General features: G+C 47.6%; 1 protein-coding gene across 4 annotated transcripts in view; it reads right to left on the reverse strand.

Annotated features, from left to right (window-relative positions):
• SORCS3 (sortilin related VPS10 domain containing receptor 3) overlaps window positions 1-24,986 on the reverse strand; it is a 612,586-nt gene that overhangs the window by 555,943 nt on the left and 31,657 nt on the right. Inside the window, exon 1 of one of the 4 annotated variants that reach the window (XM_030865557.2) lies at window positions 23,173-24,494. The exons of 1 other annotated variant lie outside the window; for it this stretch is intronic. In XM_030865557.2, coding sequence (XP_030721417.1) covers window positions 23,173-23,799 — 627 coding nt within the window. In that variant the 5' untranslated portion in view covers window positions 23,800-24,494. Of the gene's footprint in view, window positions 1-12,594; window positions 12,645-17,566; window positions 17,658-23,172; window positions 24,495-24,986 lie in introns of those variants that run through there. 2 more of the 4 variants (XM_060286392.1, XM_060286395.1) reach the window with 2 other exon arrangements.

The raw sequence follows: 24,986 nt of genomic DNA on the forward strand, positions 1-24,986 counted from the left end.
CAAGAATGTCCCCCACACCCTTCCTACCCTCACAGCCCCTTCAACCATAAGATCTGGTTCTGGTCCAATGGCCCAGATTCTCCTCTCTGAATGCTTCCTTCCAAGAAGGAGTCCCTCCCCCCTTCAGGGTCCATCTCCTCCACTACAGTGGGGGGCTCTTTGAGGGCAGGGATCATTCCTTATTCATACCGTATACTGGGTTGGAGCACATGCCCCAGCCTCTGCAATAGACATATGCCAAGGTGAATGATGGAACAGAAGCCAAGATCCTTGGGGGGACTTCCCTGGCGGTCCAGCGGTTAAGACTCTGCACTTCCAATGCAGGGGGCGCGGGTTCGATCCCTGGTCAGGAAACTAAGACCCCACATGCCATGCAGCACAGCCAATAAAAAAGAAGAAGCCAAGATCCTTGGACTCTGCAAATCTTCACTGCCAACTTCAACTGTTGCAAAATAAAAGTCAATTTTTAAAATTGAGTTTTGGTGACTCAAGCAACTAATTTTATGGACAAAGCTCCCTTTATAAGATCAAAGAGAAGCAGTGTGATCCAGTGAGAAGGCCTGGGACTCTGGAGCCCTAAACGCTGGCTGTGAGACACTGAGCAAATGATTTATCCTCTGAGAGCTCCAATTTTCTCATCTATAAAGACAGAGAAGGAGGGAAGCCTGGGCTCAAAGTCCAGTTCTAACATTCTAACTCACTGAAGCAGCGTGTGGCATTTCCACATCCTGTAACAGGAGAGTGTTATATTTCAAGGATGATTCCTCAAGGCACTTTGCTGCCCTCCTGGGTGGATGTTGTCTCTCTCTCTCCCTTAAAGTCCTCCCTCCTGGTTCGTGCTCACCATGCACTGCAGGCTGGGGACCAATGACAATTCCCCAGGAAGGGCAGACCATAAAGACAAATAGAACCACTGCCCCTGTTACTGCCACGTCACCGGAAGAGAGTCGCCCCCCACCCCCCGCACTTCCCGAACACCTCTGAGCCTAACCTTGGCCAGGCCCCCGGCACCAGCTAAGTTCTCCCCAGGTCTTGCCTGAGCGGGGCTAATTCCATTATTTTGCAAACGCACCTCTGTGTACCTGTATATTCTGTCACTCTCCTTGTCCATGACAAATGTCTGGTATAAAAAATACCTTCAGAAATGCGTTAAGGAGAACGCTGGAGGCTGGTGGAGATGTTCTTCATTACTGTGCATCAGAAAAATAAAAGGAGACAAGAGCAGCGGGGGGCGCCAGGTGAAGGAAAAATCTGGTGGTTCGTTCACCAGCAGCATGCATGTGTTGCAAGTCTATCCCAGTTGCTCAGCGACCAAGAAAAAGTATTTCAGAGAGCAAGGGGCTAATTGGATAAATGGATTAATTAGACATTTCTGGAGTCAGTGCCATAAATGACAACAGGCTTCGGTGGCCAGTTCTCTGCTAGTAAAGAGTCTTCAAATTTAGGGAGCTGGGGAGGGTGGGAACCAGGTAACAATGTGTCAGAGGGGCCAGTGATGGAGGGAACCCCAGTCCTGGGGGAGAAGTTGAACTAAATGGCCTTTGAGGTCTCTTTCGACTCTAATATTTGATCAGTTTTGCTCTGCAGGGTATGGAGGGGGAAAAAAAGGAGTAAATCTCCACTCTAGCAGTCTGAGGGTAACTTAATAACCTGCTTTCCCACACCATCCTGTGGGGTTTCCCTTTGCTGTGTTTAAAGGAAGCAGGTTCCCATGAAAGCCGATAGATGCAGTTGTTAGGGAGTTTGTGCGGGAAATGAGATGTTTTGTTGGTGGTTGCCTTTTCCCTTGCTCTGCTTTGCTTCCTCCCGATGGCTTCCTTTAATTACAGCAGAACCCCACTGGTTGCTCTAACGATGGAGAGGCCCGCTCCTGCACAGAGCTCACGGTAGAGAGGAGGGCGCGGGCGAGAGGCACTACTGGTGGGAAGGGAACAGACCCAGAGCAAGAAGGGAGGGTGGCCAGCAGCTGCCTGAGCCCATCTCTCAGCCCTGAATATTCACCAGCCCGTCTCCTCCTCCCAGCCCCAGGGGCCCCTGCAGTGAGAGCAGAGGTGAGAAAACGGTTAGGCATGGGGTTGGAAAAAACAGAAGAGAGCAACAAACTGCAAGTCTCAACACCTGCTCAGATACTGAAGAAGAGAATTCAGCTGTCTGAGGAACAGGGCAATGGGAAGGGCGTTGTTTAATGGTTACAGAATCCCTGCTTGGACAATGAAAAATCTTTGGGAACAGTGGTGATGGTCGCACAACAGCACGGAATGTAACCAAAGCCACTTAAAAATGTTTTAAAGGGCAAATGCTCTGTTATAGATATTTTTAAATAAATAAGTAGATAAAATTTAAGGTGAAAAAACAGAATAGAGCTCTCCCCAATTCCCCATCTCCTTAACCAAAGAAAATCCACTATGAGACGCATTTGACCAACACAGAGATAGAAACTATGCTTCAGTAAGAGCCCTTTGCTCTCACCTCACAGGAGTTTTTTGAGGCTCAGGTATGGGTGAGAAAGAAAACAAGCATCTCCGGCCAGGAATGGCGCCAGCCTCCCTCCCCCGAATGCCGGCCCTGAAGGTGGAAAAGTTAGACGAATAGTACAGGCTATGATTTCCAGGGTCCCCATCCCTAAAACGCCTTTTCCAAATCATTGCCAATAGAGGTGGAAGATTTTCATTCACCATTAGGAGGTCAAATTTAAAATGCATTTCTCAAAAGAAGACATACACATGGCCAAACGGATACATGAAAAAATGTTCAACATGGCTCATCATCAGGGAAATGCAAATCAGACCCACAATGAGGTATCACCTGTTAGAATGCCTATTAGACATATAAAGACAAGAAATAACGGGTTGTTGGCAAGGATGTGAAGAAAAGAGAAGGCTTGCAACCTACTGCTGGGAATGTAAAATGGTACTACCATTACGGAAAATAGTATGGAAGCTCCTCACAAACATAAAAATAGAACTACCTCATGATCCAGCAATCCCACTTCTGGGTATACATCGTAAAGAAAGAAAACCAGGATCTCAGATATCTGCACTCCCATGTTCAGTGCAGCATGATTTGCAATAGCTAAAATACAGAACCAATCTTAATGTCTATCAATGGGTGAATGGATAAAGAAAATGTGGCATTTATATATAACAAAATAATTATTCAGCCTTAAAAAAAATAAATCCTGTCATTTGCAGCCTGCAGGACAAGTAAAATAAGGCAGGCAGAGAAAGAAAGACCATGTGCTCTCACTTATATGTGAAATCTCACTTATATGTGAATTGACTTAAAAACTCAAACTCATAGAAGCAGAGGGTAGAATGGTGGTTGCTGGGGGCTAGGAGGTGGGAGAAATGGGGAGATATTGGCCAAAGGGTACAAAGTTTCGGTTATGTAGGAAGAGTAAATTCTGGAGATCTAATGTACAGCATGGTGAGGATAGTTAATAATACTACAGTGTATACGTGAAATTTGCTAGTAGAATAGATCTTAAATGTTCTCACCACATAAAAACAGTAACTATGTGAAGTTAATTAGCATGATTGTAGTAATCACTTCACTATGTATACATATATCAAAATATCACACTGTGTACCTTAAATATGTACCATCTTTGTCGATTATACCTCCATAAAGCTGGAAAAAATCAAATAAAATGCAAGGGCCTCAGGCAAAGGAACTGAAGAAGTAAAGGACTGCTATCAGAACGTTTTCCCAGACCAGGAAGAGTGAGAAAAGTGGAGGACACTGGGCAGAGGGGAGGATAAGAGCCAGGATGCTCTTCCCTGCATCCCTCTCTTTTCTTATTTCGCTTTAGCAAACACTGGCCCAGTCTCCATGGCTGAGAGCTGACACAGCCTCCAGGGTGTTTTAGATCTCCTACTGACCCTGGAAATTTCATCCTCTACCCAAGTCTTAACCCATGGGTGGCCCTGCTTTAATTGCTAAAATTCACAAGGAACAATGGATCTTACCCAGCTCACAAGGAATTCAGGATAGACTTGCTGGAAGCAGGATAAACTCTCTCTAGGAAAACTGAAACCTGTTTTCAGGAAACCACCTTAGTAATTTAAAACAAGAAGTGGAGCCCCATGATACAGAGCCATGCAGCAGAAGGACACAAGTGCTTTCGTTTGTTTCAGAGTCACCTGCTATTCTTTAAAGATGCTCATCCCTACCTTCTCACCATCTCCACCCCCTTCAGGGGAAATTTAAATAGGGCTGGATCTGAGATTAAAGAGAAAGGGAAGGCTATTGGTAAGTCTTCGCTTACACCTCTGGCCATTATGGGATCCTTTCCCACTGTGCAGGGCTCTTCTCTGCTGGAGCGTTTCATGAGTCCCTCCACCCCTAACCCTGGGGAAGGGAAATGGCAGCTTCCTCCTCCCCTTAAAACTCACATCTTTGCAGTGGGGAAAACAGCTCTCAGGAAGTAGACCTACTAGGAGGTAGACCAAGCTAATCTTCGGGACCTCTTATCACCTGATAATTATTCCCCATTTCCAAGCACACACCATGTCAAGCATTTCAAATTCCCCAAATCCTCACAACAGCTGTGCAAAATAAGGATTATAATCCTGGCTTTATAAAAGAGAAAGCTGGGTTTCAGAAAAGTAACTTGCCCAAGGAAGAGCTGGTCAGTGGTGGAGCTAAGAAGTCTGGTCCATCTACCCAAGCACTACTCTGCCACCTAAAGCACCCCAGCTTCTGTCTCTCCACAAGTCATCTAATTTATTCATTCTGCCCAAGGCTCCCTACTGGGAGAAAAAGCTCTAGACTGCATTAAGAACTTAATGGAAAACTAAAGAACATCAAGGTGTTACCAAAGAGCACTGGACTAGAAGTCAGAGAGATGGACATTGGTGTGGGCCCTTCCACTATCTTGGTGAATTTAAGCATTCCACAGTCTCTCTTGGCCATATTTTTCAAATCTGGAGAAGGATGTGGTTAGATCATTATGTGTTCTTTCCAGCTCTAAAAATACTGTCTCTGAATTATTTATATTTTAAGAGGATCTTGGAGAGAACAATGTTTAACCCGAAGGAATGACTCTTGAATTGTGAAGTTTCTGCTCACCCCCCCCCCCCGCAAAAAAAAATTGAGCACAGAATCCTTTCTGCTGTCCCTCAAAATCACAGCACAAGAATGAGCAACTTTTCCTATGATTTGGTAACAACAGCATTCCCTTACACATGTCTGGAAATGTATAGTTTGTGATGCCCTTTCAAATATATGATTTCATTTTGATCCTTGCAACTAATATACAGATGAGAAAACGTGAAGCTCAGATGTTGACTGATTTGGACCCTTTCATAAAGCTGATAGATGATGATGTGGAGGCTGACCTTCCAGTTTCAGTTTAGTCACAACCAAAAGGGATGCTCCCATGTGTACCTTGCTCTTGGATTCAGAGTCCTCTTGCAGCATGAGCCCGTTCATACGACCACTAAGCTATCATCATCATCATCCCCAATAATCTCTTTTGAGGCCATAACAGACACTAAGTAACAGCTGTTGAAATATCTAATAAAGGATGCTAGTACTGTTTCAACACACACACCTGAAAACCTGCCAACTCCATCAACAGGTCAAATCAGCTCTGCTTAGAGGTGTGTGCACATAATACTCACCTGTGCACACGCATGACCTCCCTACTATTTACTCTCCTGATCTCAGCTCATGAAAAAGGCCCACTGATGAGTCCTTTTCTCCCAGACAATTCTTTCAGCATTCCTCAGTCTGGACTACAAAGAGGCTTGGCGGAGGCAGGGGACTGTCAAGGAACCACAGTGCTTCTCTACTGCCTGCCTGTGTTCAGTTACAGGGTGTGACAATGGTGTTTCACACAATATTATCAACTCTGCCTCCTAACTCCATTTCTTTAAAAATTCATAAGTATGCACAAAAGAAAACACAAAACAAAACCAGAAGAGGGAAAAGGCAATCTTGAAATCTATTTGACTGCAGAATAGTATGTTCCTGCAGGCATAGGAGGTATTAATAATTCAACAAAACATTACAGTAATTACTATACTTTGCAAAATCACAACAGTGCACTTTCGCACAACTCCTAGCAGCCTCCCTGAAACTGCCATTAATAAATAAAAACACAATTCCCTATATTAAATTTGTTGTTTAAAAGCTAAATATTTTATCAGCACTAATGTATTTTAAATACTCAGTCAAGACCAAGAAAATCCCTTACCCCACATTTCTCCCCCCTTTAAGTGAAATCCCATCTTCCCCGCTAGAGCAGAAATTGACTTCAGCTCTACCAAGAATACACTGAGTGTTAGGGCTTGAAGGCCCTCGTGGAAGGATCTGAGGACCACTCAGCTCGAACACTCTGCTGGAATCTGATCAGGCTGTTGGAAAGAGAATGAGAAGGGAGAAGGAAAAAGAGTGGAAGATTAATTCTTTTGGACCATGAATCTGACCTACTTCCTTCGGCTCCAGGAAAAGAAGCCATGAATTGTAAAGAGAGGTGAGTGGCAGGAAACCACCAAAGACAGACTTAAGTATAGCCCTGAGCATGTATGAGGTTAATGATCTTGAAATATAAGCGAGCCTCCCTTTACACTGTAGTCATGGTCCCACAAATCTGCTACATCCAGTCTATCAAATTCTGTTGCTTTTATCTGCTGTATCAGCTTTTGCTGCAAAAGTGCTGCAGAACAAACCACTCGAATCTCAATCATTTACTGTCACCACAACAATCATTTGTTCTCATAAGTATACAGGGCAGCTGTGGGTTGGCTGCTCACAGCTGGGCTCGGTTGGCAGTTCCACTGCCCATGGCTGGGCTGGGCTGGGCTGGGCTGATCTAGGCTGGGCTGGGCTGGGAGTGGCTACATACAACTTGTCTCTAGTTCTCTACCCAGGACCAGTGGGCTACCCTGGGCATGTTTTTCTCGTGGCTACTACAGAGCTGCAAGCCAGCATGTAGGTACACAATGCCTTCTGATAACTAAGCTTAGAAGTGGCACTCCTGCTATTGGGCAAAACAAGTCACAAGGCCAAACCCAAGGTAGGAGATGGGGACGAATGCCCCACCCAGAGAGAAAGGGCACTACAAAAGCCCAATCTAAGGGAGTTAGAGAGGGGAGTGGAGGACTATACAGAGAAGGCAACAACACAACCAAGCACGCCCGCTGAACAGCTCTTCAGTGGGCTCCTCCTCACCACCTACACTGCCACCACCCAAGCCACCATCCTCTTTAGCCATGGCAACACTCTGGTCTCCTAGAACCCAACCTTTTCTCCCTCCAAACCACAGGCTGGTCAAATTTAATTATATGACTCTCCGACTTTAAACTTTCCCGAGGCTTACCCCTTTGCTCATAGGACAAAGAATAAACTCCATCCCAGGGGCCCATATGGCCCTGCTCGGTCTAATCCATGCCTGCCTGTCTAGCTTCATCTCTCACCAGCCCCTAGCCACAAACCCTCTGCTCCAGCCACTCTGTCCTTCTTTCTGTCCCTTTCCGAAACCTTGCTCCCTCATGCCACAGAAGCTGTGTGCCCTGAACGCTCTGCCCATTCCTCTTCACCTAATTGACCTTGCTCATCTGCCTCTGCCTCTCTGCCCTCTCCAAGTTAATGTCGCTGGTGTAACCTTTGATAGTATCACGAACCTCTCCTTCAGAGCGCACCGTTATGTACTCTGAGCCCAGCAGCACCTGGCACATAGACGGCACCCCACAAATACCTGTTGAATATCCGATGACATTTTTTAAAGCTATTTTAAATTTTTTAAATAAAAGGTAGCCAAGACTACCTCACCTGGTTGAGTTATATATTAAAGGTATTCAGGTAAAGGTCTATGGCAAATTGCTCCAGAGAGCATTTATTTAATCTCCCACACTGTACTGCTGATTTTGAATAAATCTGGTTTTAATGAATGAGGTTCCCTTAGAGGGTTAGGCCTCACCAATGGGAACAAGGCCACGGTGTCCCATGCTAGGCATATCCTTTCCCCACCCTCATCAGTCCCCTGAGGGGGAAGACACACATCCAAAAACAGCATGTGATGCAAAACCAGCAAGTACTCTAAGCACTTCCAAGACCCAAGGGTAATTTTTTTGACCTTAGATTTCTATGTCCACATGAACCACCAAACCTATGTGAGACCAAAATAAATTTTAGACATGTCAACAATGAAAATAAAAAGTATCACTCAAGCACTGGGTGACCGTATAATGTACCATCTAAGGCAGGATCTTTTGAGAGTTAAAAGGAACCTAGCGATATTTATGTCAGGACACAGGAATAAGCCAGGACATTACCCTGCACTCTCTGAAAAAGAATACTTGAGGATCTGCCACAGAAAAATGAAACTCAGCCCAAAAGAGCGGAATGGAATCCCAGAAACAGAGGCACTAATCCAGGGGTAAAATAAATAGAAATATCAAGATGACGATAGGGAAGCAGGCCTAGAAGGAAATCAGTACAAATTAGAATATCCACTAAAAATACAATCAAGAAGCTGGACTATCTTAGTGCTATGATGAAAAAAACAGAAGTCTGTCTTCCTGTGAGGAAGACAAAATAATTAGGAACTCAAGGAAAAACAAAAGCAGACCAAGAAAAATAGTCCAAACTAACAGGGCAGAATTCTGAGCAACGGTCAGAGCATCAAATAATCGATTTGACCTCAAAGCTCAGAACACTTCTCATCAAGTGACACGGATTTAGTCGTGAGGATTCCATCTATTTCTAATCATGCTACTGGATTTTTTGGTAGATAATAAAACAACCATAATATTGTAAACATGTTATTAGTTTCCATTTACTGTGGTCTTGATTACATTCAATGTATTTCCTAAGAATGCTCAAATTCAGCACGTATTTTACGTGATCTCACATTGTTCTTTGCAATATTAGTCTAATAATGTGATTTCCACACACAAGACTATAAGCTTTTTGGGTATCCCGTCGGCATCACAGGCCTCACCAATAGGAACGAAGCCATGGTGCACTCTTTTGCACATCCTGCATCACTAGGCATATAGTAGATGCTCCTCAAACACTTCATATTGTCTGAAAGGACTAAGGCAGAGCAATCAATACAGGTCAAGTCCTGAAACAAATGTTGTTGTTTTTTTTAAACATCAAATTACACTCCCATCTGAGACTTTTATTATATCAGTTGTGACTTGAAATAAATTGTACATCACGCCTGGAATAAGAATCTCGAGCTTTTTAACACCACGGTTTGTGTGCTAATGATAGTGTTTCATTTGTGCTGGGAGAAGGCAAAAGAAACACGTGGTCTCAAATCTGCCATGGAAGGACCTCCAGCTACTCAAGGAATAAAGGAGAAGTAATGTGAACTAATACCGTGAGTTCATATCGCCCCCTGCTCATACGGCTCCGTTCACAGCGCTTTGAAAAGCACTCTTTTCAAAAGGCTGACAGGTGCAGTAGCTCATTATTTAACTGTGACATAAGGGGAGCAAATAGAATTGTCCCCATTTCACACGTAAAGAAATGACTGACGTAATACCTTATCTAGCTTGTGGTGAGATGGGCCTGAATCAAGAGTTGCATAAGTGACGCTTTCATTTTATAGGTAAGGAAACTGAACCCCAGAAAATCCAAATAACTTAATTAGCATCACACTAAGCAAACAAATTGCTGAATGAATGAATGAATGAAAGTAAGTACATCTGCATTGGATAAGACCAAATTTATACGTGCTTGAAAAAAGCATTCTCCAGTATTTTTTAATCATAGTTCTAGACCCTTTCCTTACTAATGAGCCCATTAAAATTTTTTTTACTCACAGACATAATAAGCTACTATACCTGGAAGAGTCTTCTTTCTCTTACACCTAAGAAACATGTGACTTGCTGAAGAGAGTGAATGTAAACCAGGAGGCCATCTAGACATCCCAACTCCCAGGCCAATATTCTTTCCAACCTCTCGTGATGCCCCTCACTAAGGATGTCTCAGAAGGGAAGGTACCAACTGTAAGCTCAGCTGCTTCCTGCCAAAACCTGGACAAAGTCTAAGAAAAAAAGAATCACACCTTATTCTTAGGTGAGAGACTGTCCGTCAGCAGGTAGAGGTCCAAATTTGAGGGAGACGATGTATTGTGAAGACCAAGCACATGCCCTGGGATGGGGAGGAGCTCTTTGGCTCTGAGAAATGACAGTGAAAACTAATTTGGGTGTGTGTTCCCTCCTCAAAGCCCCAATGCCATATTCGTGCCACTCAATATAACCTGAGCTCCTTCCTTCTGGAAGGTGCCAACCCAAAAGGAAGACCCTCTCACAACTAGGGTCAGTGACTCCATTTCCCTCTCTATACGCAGTATGTACCATGGTAAGGCCTGATGCAGAATTTTTAAAGAGATGAGGGAAATTCCTGATTTGGTGTGATGGATAATTTTATGTGTTAACCTGACTGTGCCACGGAGTGTCCAGAAATTTGGTCAAACATTATACTAAGTGTGTCTGTGAAGGTGTTTCTGGATGAGTTTAACATATGAATTGGTAGACTAAGTAAAGCAGATTGCCCTCCCAATGTGGGTGGGCCTCATTCAACCCACTGAAGGCCTGAAGAGAACACAAAGGAAGAGTAAGAAGTTATTCTTTCTCTCTGCCTGTCTGTAAGTTGGTTGGTTGAATCCCCGGACATGGAACTTCACATACTGGAGGGCCAACTGTAAAGTCATACACAGATTTTTGACTGTGTGGAGGGCCATGTCCCTAACCCCACATTGTTGAAGGGTCAAGTGTAGTTTAGCTGGTAGGTGATCCCAGGTGATACTGACTGTGGGGTAGAGAAAGGAGATAGGGATGGGAAGGTAGCCAATAAAGCAAGCAAGTTACCACCTTAGGCAACTGGGGCTTAATCCCACTGGTGGCTCTGGGAGATGGTGTAGAAAACAAGCTTCAGAGTTACCCCCCCCCAAAGGGCAAGGGAGCTGGGGTATTTATCCACCAGCTTCCAACAGTCATTGTCAAGTGGTTGCTCCCTACTCCTTGATGGAAATCAATTCCCTAATGCTTCCAGCCTGCACCTGTGTAATCAAAGAAAGCCCCAGTGGGCACACAGTCCCTGGTGCTGGTGGTTAGAAGTCAGGCCAGATTGCAGACAGATGGCAAGTGCAGAGGGCATGTGGGCAGGGTACCAACATATCCACTACAAAAGGACAGACACTCAACCTACCCCATTTCATGCCTAGACAATAATGAGAACTAACATTTTTTAACCAGTGTAATAGCCTACTATGCTAACCCCTTCAGAGTATTATCTGTAAGATTCACAGCATCCCAGTATTATTCTCATTTTACAGCCAGTGAAACTAAGGCTCAGAGACTTGTTTGAAATCACTGTTGCTTGGGGGCCTTCCCATAACAGAAGAAAAATGTCTGAGTTTTGAGAAATCTTCCAGTGAAAAGTTTGCTTTCAAGCACAGATAACACTGAAAGCAACACAGTTATATGAGCAACTCTTTTGCCTCTAAAGATTCTTTCCTCTACCTGCCTCCACCCTGGTAAACAAGCTTCTCTGTATCTCCAGTACCATGGCCTCAAAACTTACCGTAACGAGTTCCCCCAGTACGTGTAATCACATTCAGATATGGCAGCTTGAGCAACTGAAAAAAATGTTCAACTCCATAATTGTTCTCCGTCTCCCACTGAGAACAGATTTCAAAAGGAAAAAGTTCATTTCTTACGCAGCAGTGTACTCTTTAACCTGATTCTACCCATCTGGAAGAGAAACTGCTTACCTCACATAGATGCCAAAAAGGCTTAGAGATGACTGAGTCAGGTACACGGGACCTGGGAACGGGTGAGAGGCCATTGTGATGTCCCAGGGATGCAGACCCTAGGCCTGGAGGCAGCAAGAAGCAGCCAGATTCTTCCCCATTCCCAAGACACGCATTCTTTACCCAGGCAGTTTTAAGTCTTTAAGAAAGTACTTAGGTCATTCAACTCAATAAGCTCATATTAACTGACCACGATGCCCAAGAAAGTGAGGGAGCCCAAAGGCAGAACGTGCAGAAGAGATGGAAGACCCAAGCCTGAGCATCACTTCTGGCTGCATTTACGTCTGGAGTCTTAGTTGAGTCATTTATGGGTTGAATGGACAGCAGAACGGCTGTATTTGTACAAAACATCCATTTCCTTTTTTCTGCGGGAAGGGGCTGAGTGATCAGTCCCCCAGGACTCAACTGCACAGTTGCTAATCAATTGTTCATCTATGGGTCACCAGACCAGCCCTCACACAATGAACCTGCAGGCTACCACCGCTCTTCTCCACTCCCTTGGAACAATTCCTCATGCAGTATTTGTTTCATTATTTCATCCTATTTATTTTCACTTCTTTCCCAGGGCAACACTCCCTCTAGTGTCTGTGTAGGGATCTCAGGTTCCACTCGAAGTGCACAGGGTACAGGCAAAAAGGGTACAGGCAGGTACAAACCTGTACCTCGATGGTCGTGGATTATTACAAAATATTCATGGGTTTGGCCAATATGATAATTCTGGGAAAGAGGCTGCAGATATTATGCAGAGAGCTCCAGCCACGGATATCCCCATTTCATGCCAGGCACAAAGCAGAGGTAGGAGATGGAAAGGAGAAACAAACCTTGAACACCAAGGTCCCTCCCACGACGTGGATGAAATGAGTCTTTGGCACTCCAGGCCTTTCTGGTGCACCAGTCCCAGCAGCCCTGTGTTCTCCTATTTTCTATGAAAGCCACACATTTCACTCACTTCCTTCAAGAAGTCTTCCATGATTAGCTGTGAGGTGTAGTCATGGGTGCCCAAGCCAAGAGAAGCTACTCTTCATCTTTCTGGAGGCCTTTCTCAAAACTCCACTCAATAAAAGCCCTGAAAAAACGTTCCACTTATTAGCTGTCTGTTAGTACAATCGTTAACCTGACTCTAAGCACCTGCTTCTAACCATTTCTATTACAAATTCTGAGTATGAGTTTCAAGCAGCCAGGTCCCCAGCCACTCACACTTCCCTCCTTCACTGTTTCCCTTAGCATGACACAGAAGGCAGACACACAAAGACTCGTCTGAGTCAGGACATGCACTATGGGAGGTGGCTGAAATGAGCATCTCACTGAGAACTGGGTTGTAGCCAAGGGCTTTGCGATCAGCTCATTGGGAAACTTGGGGCAAGTACCTCCTTCCTCTGCTTCCGTGTTTCCATCTGCAAATGAAGAGAAAACCCCTTCTAATATAAGAATAACAACTAAACTAACTAAAATATCTGGAGGACTAACTACAGGTCAGGCATTTCTTTTAAACACTTTGCTATGTACAATATCTTATTTAAACATTAAAATAGCCCAGTGTGAGAGGTACTATTATTATCACTCCCTTTTGGAGATGAAAAACTAGACAAGAGAGGGTGACAACTTGCCCAATGTCACACAGCTATTAAGAGACAGAGGCAGACAACCCAATTTAAAAATGGGCAGAAAAAAAAAAAAAATGGGCGGGATAACTGAATAGACATTTCTCCAAAGAAGACAGGCAGATGGCCAATGGGCACATGAGAAGATGCTCAACATCACTAATCATTAGGGAAATGCAAATCAAAACACAATGAGGTATCATCTCACACCTGTCAGAGTGGCTGTCATGAAAAAGACAACAAATACTACACTGTTGTTGGGAATGTAAATTGGTACAGCCACCGTGGAAAACAATATGGAGCTTCCTCAAAAAACTAAAAATAGAACTATCATATGACCCAGAAATCTCACTCCTGGGTATATATCCAAAAAAAGCCAAAAACACTAATTCGAAAAGATACATGCACCCCAATGTTCACAGCAGCATTATTTATAATTGCTAAGACATGGAAGCAACCTAAGTGTCCATCAACAGATGAGTGGATAAAGAAAGTGTGGTATATATACATATATACATACACAATGAAATACTACTCAGCCATAAAGAAGAATGAAATTTTGCCATTTGCAGGCAACATGGATGGACTTAGAGGGTATTATGCTAGGTGAAGTAAGTCAGAGAAAGACAAATGGTGTATGACATCACTTATATGTGGAATCTAAAAATATATAACAAATTAGTAAATATAACAAAAGAGAAGCAGACTCACAGATATAGAGAACAAACTAGTGGCTCCCAGTGGGGAGAGGGAAGTGGGGAGGGGCAATATAGGGAGAGCGGAGTAAGAGGTACAAACTATTAGGTATAAAATAAGCTACAAGGATATACTTACTGTTCAACACAGGGAAGGTAGCCAATATTTTATAATAACTATTAATGGAGGATAACCTTTAAAAACTGTGAATCACAATATTGTATACCTGTAACCTATATAATACTGTACAGCAACTATATTTCAATTTTGTTAAGACTAAATTAAACTTAAAAAAGAGAGAGAGAGAGAAGGAGAGAGAGACAGAGGCAGGATTCAAACGCAGGCATCCAGCCCCAGAATCCTTGCTCCTGTTTACTGTATGGCTTTGTTCCTTGTTCCCAGTCTACCTCTGTTCCTAATATATCCTGAAGAGGATGGCATTCATGATGAAAACCCTCCACAAGTATGAATTCACACAAGTCATACAATCATACCCAGGGTAAATAACCTACAACCTAACAAGATCCTTGATGACCCTATATAACTATGTTCAACGTTTCCCCTAAACTAGGTTCTCTTCCAGCACAGGCCAAGTACCAGGCCCCTGTGTAGCAATGGGCACAGATTTGCTCACCAACAGTCCTAAAAGACTAGCTCCGGGTCCTCTCACCCCAGCCCAGTAGGAATGGTTTCTTCTGCTCCGCAGCAAGGAGTTAAGAGCAGAAAACTATCTGTGCAATCCTGAAGTTCTTAGACTCCATTACTTTTTGGAAATTTACTATAGTATGTTGATTAGCATACTATAAAGAACAGCATTTCCATAAATTATTTTTTTTTTTTTTTTTTTTACCGGTACGCGGGCCTCTCACTGTTGTGGCCTCTGCCGTTGCGGAGCACAGGCTCCGGACGCGCAGGCTCAGCGGCCATGGCTCACGGGCCCAGCCGCTCCGCGGCATGTGGGATCTTCCCGGACCGGGGCACGAACCTGCGTCCCCTGCATCGGCAGGCGGACTCTCAACCACTGCGTCACCAGGGAAGCCCTCCATAAATAATTAAAACCAAACTACACTGATCAAAATAAATGAGCGAAAATGTTCCTGATGACGCAACCAGGCTTGGTTCACTCACTGACTCAACAAGGTGACTCACAAAAGGCCCCCATTAACAACAGTTAGTAAGACACAGATTGTACATATAAGCAGCTGGTACTTACTGTCTGCAGCCACTGTGTGGGTAGTCAGGATGGCCATAGGACACAGTCAGGAAACAGGAGGGAGGAACCTATTCCTAAGCCTCTCTGGCTAGCCTTGTGTATACTCATACTAGGCCTCACTCTATCCTACCTATAAAATGGGCAGCACCCTACCTCACTGGAATGAAAATGAGTCCTCTTAGAAGGAAAATGGTCTGTAAAAGCAAGGAGAAAGGAGAAAACCAGGAGTGCATAGGGGATGGCTACAGAGAGAAAGACCAGGAGAGAGTCCACGCTACAGGGTACCATGTTTCTGTCTGAGCCTCATGCCCTTCATCTCTATGCTGAATGATGTAATGAAAACGATTCCCTAGTGCACTTCCAGCCTTGACGTTCTGTCGGTCTCAGATGCTTGTAGCATCTCCCACAGTGATCCCCTCTCCTCTGAGCTCATAGCCTGAAACGACCACTTGACAATTAACCACACATCACCCCGTGATATCTGTCTTGTTGTCATGTGTTATTTAACTTTACAGAAGAGCAGCCTTATACCCAAAGCATATTAGAAGGACCTTGAGGCAAATGCTGTCTTATCCTTCTTTGTCTCGCCCTCCATCACTGCCCTACCAACCCCACAGTCCCCAAAACACTGCCACACACATAGTGAACACTTGGCAAATGGCTGAATATCTTATGTGAGTCCATGTGATCTCTGAAGCACATGAGGAAGAAGCCAGGATTGTTGACTCGTCCCTATCTCCATCCTCTTACTAAGTGGGGTAGAGATGCCTCTACATCTTATGTTAAAAGTTGTATATAAAATAATAAGCCAGGTGTTTAAACTCAGTGCTATGAAGAGACAGTGTCAGCCATCCTCCCCGGGCAGCTAGGGCACTGTCCAGTTCCCAGGGTCAGCTCAGCAAGTATGTACTGAGCTACGTGCCAAGCACCGGGCCACAGGTCACAAGGCACCCATGAGAAAAGCAGAACTCACAGCAGGTGTGGGGGTGAGATGCTGGTGTAAGCATTGTATCCCTCATCCCTCACCTTCAAAACACTCATAAAATAACCAAATGCAAACTAAACATAATCAAATGTGTGGTACAGGCTGTAAATTCTATAAACAGTTAGGAGAAAGAAAAATAAATGCTTCTAAGAAAGGTTCTATAGAGAAGCATGTTTGAATCTTAAACTGAGCCATGAGTAACGGGTGCATCTGAATAGAGGAAGAGGGGTATCCTGAGTGGAGGAGACCTTAAGAGCAAAGGCTTGAGTCAAGAAGGGGTCTGGGACAACGAAGGGGCTGCCTTGGCTAGAGTGAAGGGGCCCATCAGGGAAAAGTCAGATGCAGAGTTGGAGAAGCAGATCCAGGACATACGCAGTGAAGAGCCTTGAATGGCAGGCGAAAGGACTCTGGAGTTTAATTCAAGAGGCTACAGGTACTCAAGCGAGAACGAAGACGTCCTGGGTGAAATGCTCCTGATTATAGGACCTGTCAAGTTATGAACAACCTGAGAAAGGAATCATCGCTATCCCAAGGGACAAGGGTTTTCAATCCCTCCATAGCCTCTGCTCAATGAGACTTGGGTCTCACTCATTCACCAACTTGGTCAAACACAGTTGAGTTTCTCTACTGCGTGTAAAGCAGAGCTCTCTCATCTCCACTCTCTGCCAACAAAGTCAGAGCAGCATCCAGACCCTTCTCTCAGTAACCCACCACAACAGGGGGATGACCATGGTTAGCTGAAGGCCATCCATCCCATAGTGCCACTGCTGCTTACCCAAAGTGGCCCACCAGGCACTGGCATGCTAGACTTTCCACCTCCAACTTCACAAGACCTCTTTTCCCCCAAACTTGCTGAAGATTCATCCTTTGACATTTTCTCCTCATACGGAAGTGTCTCAAGCCAGCCAAGAGGCCAAAGGAAGCAGGAAATCAACAGGCGAGTCCAGCCCCCAGGCCTTGGTGTACCTGGCCTTGGATAAACCCTCCAGACACACCCTCCTGTTTCAGCCATCCAGCTTCGTCACACCTCTCTGCTCCCTAGAGGACGATCACCCGGTTCCAAAGTGTCCCCAGTTACAGGAGGATTTACACAGCCGAGGAAAGAGCAGTTCTCCCTTCTGCCCCCGCTCCCTCCTCAGCCTTCCTGCCACACAACTCCCTTCCCTTAAATCCAACACAATCTGAGACGCCACTTCCCGCGCTCCTTCTCTGCCAACTACAAAGCGAGTTCCAACCGCTGCATTTCTGCCATCATTAAATTGGGCCTCCCAATTAAGGAGTCTGCAACTTCTGCTTACCTTGGAAATCACTGCAGGATCTGAGAAGCAAATCACTCCCTGTAACCGGGCCATCAGAGAAAAGGCAGAGCAGACAAACAGCCGGCGTGCGGCCCCTCCACTCACCACCCCCGGCCTACGGTGACCAGGGGCAGTTACTGCTGTTATGTCCCCTGCATTTCCCAGCTACATCTCCGCTGAGGTGGCTCCCCTTGTGATATTAATTAAAAACAGATTCTTTTTGGCAAACCCCTGAAGAACAGCTTCTGTGGCAGGCTTTTTTTTTTTTTTAACATCTTTATTGGAGTATAATTGCTTTACAAGGGTGTGTTAATTTCTGCTGTATAACAAAGTGAATCAGTTATACATATACATATATCCCCATATCTCCCCCCTCTTGCGTCTCCCTCCCACCCTCCCTATCCCACCCCTCTAGGTGGTCACAAAGCACCGAGCTGATCTCCCTGTGCTATGCGGCTGCTTCCCACTAGCTATCCATTTTACATTTGGTAGTGTATATATGTCCATGCCACTCTCTCACTTCATTCCAGCTTCGTCCCTTCCCCCTCCCTGTGTGCTCAAGTCCATTCTCTACGTCTGTGTTGTTATTCCTGTCCTGCCCCTAGGTTCTTCAGAACCTTTTTTTTTAGATTCCATATATATGTGGTAGCATACGGTATTTGTTTTTCTCTTTCTGACTTACTTCACTCTGTATGACAGACTCTAGGTCCATCCACCTCACTACAAATAACTCAATTTCGTTTCTTTTTATGGCTAATATTCCATTGTATATATGTACCACATCTTCTTTATCCATTCATCTATTGATGGACACTTAGGTTGCTTCCATGTCCTGGCTACTGTAGATAGAGCTGCAATGAACATTGTGGTACATGACTCTCTTTGAATTATGGTTTTCTCTGGGTATATACCCAGTAGTGGGATTGCTGGGTCGTATGGTTGTTTTATTTTTAGTTTTTTAAGGAACCTCCATACTGTTCTCCATAGTGGCTGTATCAATTTACATTCCCACCAACAGTGCAAGAGGGCTCCCTTTTCTCCACACCCTCTCTAGCATTTATTGTTTGTAGATTTTTTGATGATGGCCATTCTGACTGGTGTGAGGTGATTCCTCATTGTAGCTTTGATTTGCATTTCTCTAATGATTAATGATGCTGAGCATTCTTTCATGTGTTTGTTGGCAGTCTGTATATCTTCTTTGGAGAAATGTCTATTTAGGTCTTCTCCCCATTTCTGGATCGGGTTGTTTGTTTTTTTGATATGGAGCTTGTGGCAGGCTTCTTTATTAAGCCTCTGAGAAGGCAAAATGCATTAAGACATCGTGACACGGGGACTGAGAGCGGGGACGAGGTTAGACAACCCAGCCAAAAGCTATTTGAAAAATCTGTTTGGGAGCCACAATTAGATGCTCCAGTGAGTGAAACACAATTAATCTGATCAAATCTGTCACTATTTTGCACATTAAGAGTAAATATTTTAGAACACCGTCCAGCTGAATTAGTTAAGGGTATGAAATCGTGCCTGGGAGAGTCTGTGCGTTCCCCCTGCTAGCAGGGTAAGGATGCCGGGTTATCAGCATCTCCCTGTTTCTCTTCACCAAGGTGCAGAGCTGGGCACATGAATTGAATATTATCTGGCAAGTCCTTCCAACCAGACACACTGCAGGGGTAGCAGCCTGCAAATCGCTGTCTCTGGGAATGAGCTGCAGGAAAGGTATCAGGGATCAATCTATGGGAGGGTGCAGCACTCTCACCTCAGCACCAGAACAGGGGATCCCCATCAAGGCTTACAATGCCGAGGGGGCCCAGAAAGTGGGCTGTTGTCTTCACAGCTTTCCACTCTCCAGAGCCATTTGCCAACTCACTGACCAAGCAAGGAGGCGCCTTTCTTCTTTTGAAGGAGAAGAGCAGAATGATGTGTTTTTCTGTGTCCCTGTCAACCACAGGGTCTGGACTCCCTTTGGGTGTTTGTGAAACACTCTCTAGCCCATCAATCACCAGGATCTCAGCTGGAGACAACCAGAGAGAAAGGCAAATCGCTCTTCCAGAATATAGGCTCCAGTCAGCCCTGGTGGCCCAATGGATAAGGCAGAGTACAGGCTCCAAACTCAAGCCCACTCACCTCTCCCCCGAAACACCTGGCAGGGCAAGAAAGGTCAGAGGGGGACCCAGACTCCATCCCCTCCTGGCTCAAGCCTGCTGGGCGCCTCCCCCATTGCCCTCCAAGCTATCCCACCCCACTCCTGGGACCAAAGTGAATATGTGACTCAAGCCTAGAAGGAGACTCTCAGCCCCTGGGCACATGCAGGGCACATAGTGTGGGGTGGAGGTGCTTCCCTTGCATGTCCACTTCCTTATGCCTGAACGCAAACGGCCAGAGTGGAGTTCAATTTTCCATTATACGGGGTAACTGGAAACTCTCCCCAAAAAGGACCTCACGCCAGGAATGAGGTCCACCAGAGGCACTTGGAGGGAGAGCGGGAAGCCTCACAATGTGTTAACAATTAAACTGGTGGCCTTCCCAGAGAAGGACATGTTTAACACCCTTTATGTCGGAAGGGAAGATGGAATTCTCTTTTCATGTCAAAAGAGCTTGGTGCAAGGACCCATGTTCTCTGCCTTGGGGACATCTCCAACCACTTTGAAACCAACGATAAAGGGAACTTCCAGAAGGAACATCATCTGCATCACTCCTCACCCTGGCTTTACTTTTATTTACTTATTATCTTTTGCGGTACGCGGGCGTCTCACTGTTGTGGCCTCTCCCGTTGCGGAGCACAGGCTCTGGACGCGCAGGCTCAGCGGCCATGGCTCACAGGCCCAGTCGCTCCACGGCATGTGGGATCCTCCCAGACCAGGGCATGAACCCGTGTCCCCTGCATCGGCAGGCGGACTCCCAACCACTGCGCCACCAGGGAAGCCCCCTGGCTTTATTTTAACAGCGCCTTCTTTTGCTATCCTCAGGAAAGGAGGAGGGGAGAAAGAAACCAACTGGGTAATGTTGCAGAAACTGGTTTCCTAGCTCCTCCCCCAGGGTTGTTTCCTTAAAGTCTCTCAAAGGCAGGCCCATGTTAACCTGTTTCCTTGTCTTCCTCAAAGCAGCACAGACGTACACTCAAAGAAGCCCTTCTCGCTGGAATTGCCTGTGAAGCATCATCAAAAGAGGCAGGTCCAGCCCAAAAGCTAAAGAGGCAGTAACTCTCTGGACCAGAGAGAGTAGACACCATGGGGTCCCTGCACTCACCTGTGCTGCCTTGTCCTTTGCTTGGACAGTAAGACTAGCCATAAGCACAACCAATGAACCCCTGAGGAGCTATTAATGAACTGCCCAAATCGTATCACTGTCACTAAGGACCCCAAGGCCAACTCCTCAGGCCCTCTGCACCCCCTTTTAACTGAAGAGCCATTTCCCTGGGGGGTATAGGGCTAAACTTGCCCCCTCACTTCCTCTGCTGTATAACTGCCTTGAAGATGGGCAGAGAAAGCCATGCACATTTAATTACTACTTGCAGAAAGCACTCTTTAACTTCCCATCTTCGGGGAATTTGTCAACACACGAAAATGAACCTTAAAATAAAAGCAGAAACATAAAAAAACTCTTTAGACAGAGTGAATTTATATTGTCCAAATGTGGCAGTGTTAAAATCACAGATATGTGAAGATATCACCTCCTCCTTCTCCTAGGGGTACATTTACTTCCACACATCCTGTCCATCCTCCTCGTGGAGTAAGAACACGAACAAAATAACACACATACACACAATTCCTCACTATCAAACTAGAAGGAAGTTGAGAATCACAATCCCTGCGGTCAGAGAATTACCTCTCTCTCCCTCTCTCTCTCTCTCTCTCTCTCTCTCTCTCCACACACACACACACACACACACACACACACACACACAGTCCTTCCGGGACTTGTAAGTCCTCAATCACCCATCCCTCCAAAGGCACACGCTGCCCACCGCCCAAGTCCAGAGCTGTCCACTGCGAAGCTATGGGGGGCCTTCACTGGAGGCAGGTAGAGTCAGCCGCGACGCTGCTGGTAAGCTGCACTGCCCAAATGCTTCCAACCCAGGCTGGGCTGCCTGCGTGGTGCTGTGTGTCAGTAAGAACCAGGAAATCTGTGCTCGGTATTGCTGATGTGCTGCTCTCTGCGGACTTCTGGCTTTCCTGTTATTCACCACTCACCCCCGTGACACCCCCCAGGCCCCGTTAAAATAAGGCCAAAATTTCCCAGGGAAATCTTTAATGTCAGTCATGAAGAGAAATATAAAGGGAGCGGGGGCTGTGCTTTCCCATCAAATGAGTTCCCCAAAGCTGCCAGTACAGACATCTGTCATCCTCCAGACTCTGCCCAGTGCCGGGCTCTGATCTGATCCTCAGAGCCAGAGATGAGGAAAGGATTTTTGCAGGACTGGCTGAAGTGGGGGCCGAGGAAGGCAGGGGAGTGGAGTAAATCGTCGGAGGCCGTCCCCTCTCTTCCCCGAGGGCCATCCCCCGCGGATCCTGGGCTGGACTGCACGCGCTGGCTGCCAGCTGGGGGGTAGGGTGGGGAGCTCCTCCGGCCCGAGCTGCGGGCTACGCAGACGGTACTCTGCGCCCGGTGCCTGGCCGCGGGCGCCGGAGCCGCCGGCGTGGACTCCAGGGCGCCACCTCTCGAACAGCAGCTTCCAGGTTAACCTGGCAGCGGAGAGAGAGGCGTGGAGAGGTGCACAGAAAGCACCGGGACCCAACTCCACTTGGCGAGTTTGTCGTTGCAGGACTCAGCGGCCGGGGCAAGTATTTTGCTCAGCGACTTACGTGTGCTTGTGCATGCGTGAGAACGAGGGGTGCAGGACGGGTGTTGAATTTCACTTCACACTTTAAACTTTTTTTTCTGCCCCTCCTATAGCTTTTCGGGGCAGCTGCCTGGGTTTTTTATTCTTTTTTATTCTTAACATCTTTATTGGAATATAATTGCTTTACAGTGTTGTGTTAGTTTCTCCTGTATAACTAACAAAGTGAATCAGCTGTATGCTGCCTGGGTTTTGAAGGGGGAATCAGTGTTGCCTGAAGGCCCAGCCTCCCCTAAGGCTGGGAGAAAGTGCGCCTGGAGCCCGAGGCAGCATCCTAGCCCGGGGGACAGGAGTACCAGAGTCCGAGTGGCCTCAGCCTCCTGGCTTTCCTTCGCGTGATTGGAGGGGAAAGGGGGGAAGCCCGGGCAGTCGCAGAAACCCGTCAGTCTATCCAGCGGTTCTTTCCCCAAATCAATGTGTCCTCACCCAAGAATTCACACACACCCACGACAGGAAAACTGACTCTCCAAGCCAAGTACCAGAGAAAGTGGGCACTGATCCCGTAAAGGACCTCTTCTTCCTCTCCCCTCCGGGCGGCCCCAATCCTAGGGTCTCCGGTAAACAAAAGCACAGGCTGTCATACAACAAACTCCACTAACCTGTTGGGGGTGTGGGGAAAGAGGGATGAACCAGTCTGTCTAAAAGTCGAGGAGCCCCCCTGCCCCTGCCTCCACCTAGACCAAGAGCAACTATCTGCCCGTCGTTCCCGCTCCCCCCCCCCCCATTTTCCCTCGCTTTCGGCAGAGAGATCCGCCGCCGGGTGGGTACTCACGCTGCTGTTGTGTCCCGACCAGTGCACCATGGCTTGGTTGTGGGCCGAGTCCCCGGTCAGCGCGAACGAGGTGCTGGGTAGCCGGAGCTCTTCGGCCGCCGACCCCCCAGCCCGTGGTGCCTTCACCTCCTCCCGGAGACCCTTGGCCAGAGACCGGCTTCCTTTGGAACCATCGGCTAAGACAGTAGCCTGGGTGTCTCCGCGTTCCAGGGCACTGGGGGACTGCGCCCGGCGACTCCTCCTTGTACCGCCAGGCTTGCCAGGAGCCGAGATGCCCCGTCCCCACTGCGCGCCTGCCGGCAACAGCCCTCCGGCTTCTCCCTGCTTCTTTCTGCCGCTGCCTCCGCCTGGCTGGGGCAGTGGCTCTGGTCCCGGCCGGCGCCCCAGTGCGGCGCCTCTCCGTACACTCGCCAGCTCCTCCGGCCACTGGCTTGCCACTGCCCGCAGCGAGAGAGGAGGTAGCGCCGGGGACCGCGAAGCCAGAGCCGCGAGGCGCCCAGGACCGCCCGTTGCGTCCCAAGTGATCTCAGCGCCGGCCAGGACCCACGTCGACAGGAGCAGGAGCCCGGTCCGGGCCAAGGGCGCCCGGGGCCAGCCTGCGGGGCGCTCCGTGCGCGCCGCCTCCATCCCGCTGCGGCTGCCGCGGCTCGGGCTGCCGAGTGTGTGGCGCCCGGCCGAGGTGCGGGTCGGCGTGAGGGGTGTGCAGGCGCCGGTAAGCAAGCAAGCGAGTGTGTGTCGGGGGAGAGCGGAGGGGGCGGCCGGGAAGGAGGTGGCTCGGCCTGGTGCGCCTTGCTGGTCCTCTCCACTCTTCCTTCCCGGCTCTTGATGGCTTGCTGTCTCCTCCACGGGGCGATTCCAAAACCCGAGAAAAATTAAGAAATGCCCTTTCGGTGCTTTTTTTTTTTCTTAAAACAAGATTCCCGCAAAATCTTTCCCACCGAGCTCCTCCAGAAATTTTTTCAGAAGGAGTATTCAAAGGGAATACGAAAATCCTCTTTTAAAATATGAAAATGAAGCCCAATCCAGGAGGAGTGGCTGGCGACGGACCCCAATCCAGGGTCTCTCTAAAACCCAGCCTCCAGCCTGCTCCCAGCGAAGAGTTAGGAGCCGCTTCTGGCCGCGTTTAGGGGGTTACCGTCCGGGCCTTTTGTGGGGGTGGGAGATGGCGCGCAGGGAGGGTTAGGGGGCCTCGAGGGAGGAGGAGGAGGGTTAAGTGTTTTCAGCGCCAACTCTTCGGGTTGGGGAGCCAAAGGGGAGCCCGGAGCCTTCGCGCAGGAACGCAGTTGGCGGAAGGCGAGCGCGGGATGGACTGGGGAACTCCGCTCCCAGGTCCCTGGCCTGTCCCTTCCGCACCCCCCCACCCACCCACCGCGTGCCTCCGCCCGGTGCGGGGGCTCGGGGAGTGCATGCGTGCGCGTGCGTGAGGGGGAGCGAGGGGTGCGCCCGAGGCTGGCGGGCCAGCGGGCGCCCAGGGTGGGGGTACCTGGCTGAGCCAAGGGCGCCTGGGTGTGCGGGGGCGCGCAGCTCTGTGCGTGCGCATTTGCACACGCGTATGTGTGCGTGTTAGTGTGAACGACGGGATGTGAGGCAGGGAGGGGTGCGCTCGGGCTGTGGGCGAGCATGGATCAGGCACGGGCTGTGTTTGCATTTCCAGGAACCTGCGAGTCGTCTGAAAAGCAAGATTGAGACCGAGGCCAGGCAGGCGGTTCTGCACAGCCCGCTCCTCCTGGCGCCCCACGCACCCATAGTACCCCAGCGCTAGCGGACGTAACCGGGTTGTTCCCGGAGCCTCCCGAGGGGCTAGAGGATAGAAC

The sequence above is a fragment of the Globicephala melas genome, chromosome 16, assembly GCF_963455315.2.
Source record: "Globicephala melas chromosome 16, mGloMel1.2, whole genome shotgun sequence".
NCBI classification, from domain to species: Eukaryota; Metazoa; Chordata; class Mammalia; order Artiodactyla; family Delphinidae; genus Globicephala; species Globicephala melas.